The 7017-nt window shown below is 37.5% G+C and overlaps 1 protein-coding gene across 1 annotated transcript; it reads right to left on the bottom strand.

The window, feature by feature from the left end:
- Positions 1-1715: 1715 nt before the first annotated feature.
- Positions 1716-6639, bottom strand: LOC119066497 (prolyl endopeptidase-like). The gene is made up of 13 exons (XM_037169008.1): positions 6499-6639; positions 6346-6446; positions 6063-6283; positions 5720-5999; positions 5515-5657; positions 5272-5446; positions 3497-3660; positions 3205-3430; positions 3022-3141; positions 2818-2966; positions 2549-2761; positions 2225-2486; positions 1716-1993 (listed from the first exon to the last, which is right to left on the bottom strand). The coding sequence occupies exons 1-13, from the start codon at positions 6521-6523 to the stop codon at positions 1772-1774; spliced, it is 2301 nt and encodes a 766-aa protein (XP_037024903.1). The 5' UTR covers positions 6524-6639; the 3' UTR covers positions 1716-1771.
- Between the last annotated feature and the right edge of the window lie 378 nt (positions 6640-7017).

Here is a 7017-nt window from a genome sequence, read left to right as displayed (position 1 = left end):
TTTTCAATTTTTTGAAATAAGTTTTTATTTTTAAGAAATTAGCCAAAAACAATTTTGTTTCTATCACGGCGGCCATTTTGTTTTCACTATATTTCTATGATGGGTGTCTTCGATGTTCGATGTTTGATTTTCTATTGTTATTGAAGACACAATACGAGTTTCATTTCAATTAAAAGAGATGACGCTGTAGTAATTGGTTTTTGTCCGAAGCTAAACCCTTGTACGCTCTTAAATGGAATAGGAAGTTTATTGTACACATTAACAAACGGTTTAGTCTACGGCAAGCGTGTAGACCTTTTAAATTTTGATTTCAGTTTGTATGATATCATGACTGAGGGAGTTGCAGTAAATGTTGGAAGCAATTCACAAGTTATAGAAAACTGTAAACTTTCCACAAACTCCAACAAATTAAATAAAAATGTGTAATTCATTCACATGCTTCTGTACCGAATACCGTTAATTTCATCAATGAAGCATTTTTTTGGTGCCCTCAGCATGTAAACTATTGTACGTAACTTGGACGAAAAATTAAAAGTTACATTTTTGCTAATCTCGGCTTCGCCTCGGATCAACAAACTTCACACGAAAACTACAGTTTTCAAGTTGTCTGCCCTTGTGACGCAAATATCCTTTTCCAATTAATTACTACATAGGACGTTGACAGTGGTCCAAAGCGATAATTTCTCGCAACCAAACTGCTTAATTTTGTTTTGCTGACAGTCTCAGCGTTACAACAACAACAACAGTAGACACTCAACAGAACGGCACTTTTGACGAGAGATATAGAAAATGGGATGTTGTTGTAACGCTGAGACTGTCAGCAAAACACTTAGACAAGTGAGGTAGGTCCACTTGCGACGAAATTTTAAGAATGACTTCAGAAAACTATGGGGATGATTTCACGGAAAAAACGGAAAATGTACGTCTGATTCGATCACGATTTACGTGTGCGTCGCAAATACTACATCTCCTATGTAGTATGTACATCGAAGTCGTGAAATTTTACGTCTAAATCGTACAATAAACGACTGAGTGAACCATTGGTTTTGTACATTGTAGTTGAGTGAGGACAAAACCAATGGTTCACTCAGCCGTCTATTGTACGATTTAGACGTAAAATTTTACGACTTCGATGTACATACTACGTACGAGACGTAGCATTTGCGACCCACACGTAAAACGTGATCGACGCAAACGTACATCGACATTTTGTGTTTTTTCCGTGTTGTTTGATTGTGGTTTGTAAACAAAGTTATAAAAATAATGACAGGGCTATGAAAAAGCAAAATAATACCAGTATTTGTGCTTTGTTGCCTTAAAGTAAAAGATTTTCATTTCAGGTTGTGTTTCATTAATAATTATACCAACGATATGCTTGCCGTCTGGAAAGGTTACCAATGACTTCTTCTGCTAAATGCAGAATCAAAGCATCCAGTGTAGAAGTTAGAGTATTACCTTTGTCAAAAATAGATTAGTTTCTACTATAATGGCATGACCTTGAACTTTTGCAATAATGTGAACAGAACACCGACATATCTTACTCCTCTAATATTTTTCTTTTATGATGCTTTGTACTTTGGTAGAATGTAATCCACATGCAAGAACATTGTTTGATATCGTTGCGTTAAGGCCAGTTCATACTCGCATATATTTTTGCGATATATGCGACCATGAACTGGCCTTAACATTTTTAAAGACAAAATTCTTCGCTAGAATGACAATTTTATTAATCTGAAAATGTACAACTATATATAAGGCATAGCTGCTTCGACTACCATAAAGCCACCGACATAGTCAGAAACGTTATAATAATCGAATAGTGAACATTCCCACCACAACTACTACTGTCATGAGCTTTCTGTCCTTCGAAACTTAAATCAAGAGATTCAATTAGAAATGAAAGCCAATCCACAGAATAAGCAAGTAATTTTGATGAAGGCAATCCTCCGCCATGCCCGGCATCAGTTTCTACCCGAAGGAGTAATGGTTGCGACTGCAATTGAATCATTGTAAGTTCAGGTCAAAAATAGTTATTTGTTCAACGAGGAAAGAAATGTTGGAAATTGCATTTCTAGGATGGTGGTTCTCCCGATAAAATGCAATTTTCAACTTTTCCCCGAGTTAAACACAACTTTTTTCACAACAAAGACGTTTGAAGTTACAACGGAGGGGAGAAAATGACTCTTTTCTCGCCTGTGTTGTGAAAAATTCATTTGAGTGTCACCTGGCCTTTGTTTGATCCAATCTTATACTGCAATTCGGCGATGTATTTGTAAGAGTGACTAGGAACAACACGATCGTCATGGTCGCTTGCCATTACTAATATTGCCGGATATTGAGTACCGGCCACAGTTGGGAATAGGATGTTATGAAGTGGTGAATAGTTGTAGATATTCGGAAAATGGACTGGATCGTTGGGGCTTCCATATTCGGGCACCCAAGTATGTCCAATTGTGAACTTGTCGTAACGCAGCATATCCAAGACACTAAATCATCAAATTGTGATTGTATTGCGAGGTAATTGGGTAAAGTAAATTCAAGAATTCACCCAACATTAACAATGGCAGCTCCGAATAATTCAGGTCTTTGATTGACACACGCTGCAACCAACAGACCTCCATTTGACCGCCCTTCAATAATCATTTTTGAAGGTGATGTATAGTTTTCAGCAATTAGATACTCTGCAGCCGCATGAAAGTCATCGAATGAATTTTGTTTGTTTAATAAACTACCGCCCGTGTGCCAGGCACTACCAAATTCGCTAAAAAGTATCGAACATCAGCTTCAAATGAGCTGAGTTCCCCTTAATATCCTTACCATCCCCCACGAATATTGGCGATAGCCACAACACCATCAAAGACATTCATGAATACAATACGAAAAATTGCAAATTCGGGAAGAACATTTACACCAAAGCCACCATAACCGACCAACATTGTCGGTGAGCTTCCGTTCAGCACAAGATCCTGAAAACCAAATTTCATTTGTAAACTCCACGTCTCGATTCGTAGTCTCTACAACCTTTTTGTGCATGATGTACATGGGCACTCGTGTTCCATCTTTACTGGTATACCAGACTTGCTTGACTTTGTATAATGCAGGAACGAATCCCGACATTTTTACATCATCATAAATCTCTAACTGAAGAGAAAAAGTGGATAAATTCATCGATCGATTGATCAGTGAGTACTGACGTCTTATCACCTGAATATCCGAGACCGGAGTAGCGAAATCGAGTTTATATATTCGATTGGGCACGAAAAACGATTCAAATTTAATGAAAATTATTGAGTCATCGATATTACCCGCATATGAGATCACAGCTCCTTTCTCAATGTCAATGTTTTTCGTGAATGTATTGCCTTGGATCAGAGAGCGAAGAACCAATTTACTCGATACATTTTCCAAGTAATGTAGTAGCACGTATTCCCTGGAACATAATAGAATTCGATGTATCATAAATGGCACATCCTTCAATATTGTATAGATTCTTTACCCATTAATAGGCGCTGCCCAATACAAAATATTTTCCTCATCTTCTTCAATCAACGTCGTCCACGATGCAGGGTCGGGAGACGACAGTCGAATGCCGACAATCTTGTATCTGGTAGCATTTAAATTTGTTAGAAAATACCAAATTCCACTCACATCCGTAACGAACTAGAAACAGATCGAAGTGACACACTTAGATCGATATAAACTTGATGGAATGTGTGTAGTAGGGGAATCCAACTTTAAAAATCAGAATTGTTAAAGAACCTTAGACCCGGACAGTAACAGATTTTTTTTTTATTAAAGTAAGCCGCTCTACTAGCGTAGAGCACGCACGGGGGCCTCCGTTTGGGCCCATTGTACTGGCTTTGGGGTTGGGTTAGACATTCGCTGTTGTATGGGACTATCCCAAACTAACGGTGTAGCAAGCACATGTCTGAATATGAAAAAGAACAAAAAGTCTTGTACAAAGCGTATACAGAAGCCTGTACCGTTTGTACCGATAAAAATATCATTCTGCATTTCCAATGGAAATTTTTCTTACAAAACAAATTCACTGTTCAATATGAATTTTAACTTAGTTTTGCTCAAAAGAAGTCCAAGTACCGCTACAGCTGTAAATAACAATTAGATAGTTTACACATTCAATAATATCATGAGCCATCAGGCAAGAGATCCGTGGATCATTAGAATCAGGTTCATTAAGAGTCCCGACATAGAGCCATACGGCGAAGAGTTCTTTCGAACGATTGTACAACAATTGTACCAGAAATTTCATTGTAAATCCAAACAAAATCATCGCTGTTCATAAGCACATGTCCGTTAACAAAAGAGAACAATAGCCTGTCACAGACGGCAAGCATATTAACAGTTTTACTCTCTGATCTATTACTTCATTTGATCGAAGATTTTCAGAGATTGATTTCAGAAATCTTTTACTTCATTTGTTTTGACCATGCTTTTTGCAATATAAGACCTTTTTAGTCGTAGCTTGTCATTTATTATTACTGTCACTGCCGATAACAGATGACAGCCGTCTGTAACAGGATAGAATTGTACAAGCCGTACATATTGATCAAAGAAAAAGTGGTTCACGAGCAAACGATTTTGATTTTGTCAATAAATTTTAAATTATTTCACTATTTGACCACACATAATTAGCCAAAAAACATCGAAATCATCAAAAAGCAGCACAAAATTAGACAAAATCACAAATCTATTTACACAAAGAAGCACAAAAGAAACACTTTCAGAGAGCGACGTATAAACACGTCCGTTCATTATTAAGAATTATTAAGATTGCTGGAACGCCAGCTTCTTATTTAATTAAGTCATTTCTCTAAGTAATTTGCTTAGCCAAACAAAATCCAACTAATTACTTAGTCAAGTTCTGGTTTTTTACAGATTCTACATGGCTCCCTGATAAAAAATCTGTTTGCATGGAATTAGAAAGATCGGAGACCTTTCAGTGGTGACTAGTCAGGTCGAAAATCATCTTTAAATTATCTCTGATTCGCCTCATCAGTGGTAGTAGAAAGGTAAAGAATGGATATGGGAAGCGCGCTGGTCTTGAGTGGAGTAGGAGTTTGTAAAAAGCAGAAAAATAATTTTCAGATATAAGTGAGGTCATTCAAATAAAGTGCACGCTGTTCTGGGGGAAGGAAGTCAGACTAAAGCGTGCGCTTCACAATTTTTTTCCTAGGGTTTTTAGCGTGAGTGAGCACTATTCCAATGACTCCTATGATTATCGTATACGTTCATCCAAATTTAGCGACATACAGTGTATGCAGCGTTAAACTGTTCCACCAAAGGCCGGGTCCGCCAATTAGATGGATTATTACCAGCTAAATCAACATAATATACAGCAGTGTAGTCCCAAGGTACTCCGTCAGTTGCCGATGAATCCAGTGTTACTATCAGATATTCTTCGTTTCTTGTCATTCGCATGTTGTTTCTAAACGATTTTTTGTTTTTATTTTGTGAAACAGGAAGTTTGATCGCACTATATTTAGTTGCGCTTACATCACATTTTTTGGCTTGTCAAGGAACTCAACAACGATGACATCCTCACTCTGGGGCGTACCTATTCTATGATAACTAATTTTTTGATTTTCGTTTGTTCCAGTATCAGATCCCTCTGGATTTCCTTCAAAATCTGGATAGTTCTGCAAACAATTCAATTACTTCGACTTCCTATTCCGCTTACATGTCGATGCAATAAACTCACCCCGTAAAATATGCCCTCATTACCCTTCCACACCAGTACTGTGAATTTCACTTTGATCAGAACGTCGTCCAGAATCGTTCGAGTGGATACATTTAGGAAGTGTACTGTTCGCCAGTCAGAGCCACTAACAGAGATTCCATATGCGAATATTTCACCGTCAGCGGAAAAACTCTGAGTGTCTGTTAGGGCAACTGTTCCATCTTCAGAGAATGTATTAGGATCTAGCAGGTCTCGCCAATTCGTCTTATCACCATTCGAAGTATCGCGCACGTACAAGACGCTGTAACAAAATTTCGGTGAAGTTCTAAATATCAAATTTTCAAAACTCTTCGGTTGAAATTACTCTTGATCTTGACCGTCACTATCGTACAGGAAATAATATTTTCCATGCCTTTTTGGCATATCGATGTTACTGTAGCCCTTAAAGCCTTTTAGTCTATGTCTGAGTTGCTTCCTAAATGGACATTGTTTGAAGTACCGTTGAGAAAGATCATTTTGGGCGTCTACAAAAGATTTCGTTGCTTCGGCATCAGTGTCCTCCAACCAACGGTACGGATCATGAACCTGCGGATTCGAAGAAATAGTTTTACCTTTCGATGTGGCGTTCGATGAGCTTATAAACTTGCAGTAGTTCCAAAGTAGTCTTCCTGAACAGTACCTCGCGGAAATCTCGGGTAATAAAGAGCAGTGACAAGCGAAGCGAACACAATTACCGCAGTAATGCTAACTACAAACAAAATAATCTTTTTTAACCTTAAATTTGAGACACTGTAAACTACCTGCTAATGGCTGCTGTGATAACATCCTGAATTTATTACGGTAGTTGCGTCACAATTAACAACCGTATATAGGCAATTAAATAAAAAATTGCATGTTTTTATCAGTGATGCTGAGTGATGACTGAAGATTGTCGCGTTGACCTTATCTCACACATTTTTGTTGACTATACATTGGATTACATGTTGAAGCAAATGAATCAATTATTCATTTAACTCATACCGCCTCTGACCAATTAGTCGAGAGAATCTTTTCGACGAAGACTTAAATGGAATAGGAAGTTTATTGTACGCATTAATAAACGGTTTAGTCTACGGCAAGCGTGCAGACTTTTTAAATTTTTATTTCAGTTTGCATGATATCATGACTGAGGAAGTTGCGGGAAATGTTGCAAGCATTTCACAAGTTATAGAAAACTGTCGACAAAATCCAACAAATTAAAAAAAAAATCATTCACATGCTTCTGTACCAAAAACTGTTCATTTCATCAAAGAATGTACTGTAGTGCCCCTTACTATATT

The sequence above is a fragment of the Bradysia coprophila genome, chromosome IV (assembly GCF_014529535.1).
Source record: "Bradysia coprophila strain Holo2 chromosome IV, BU_Bcop_v1, whole genome shotgun sequence".
NCBI classification, from domain to species: Eukaryota; Metazoa; Arthropoda; class Insecta; order Diptera; family Sciaridae; genus Bradysia; species Bradysia coprophila.
The sequence above is the reverse complement of the archived record's forward strand: the minus strand, read 5'-3'. Positions and strand labels throughout refer to the sequence as shown.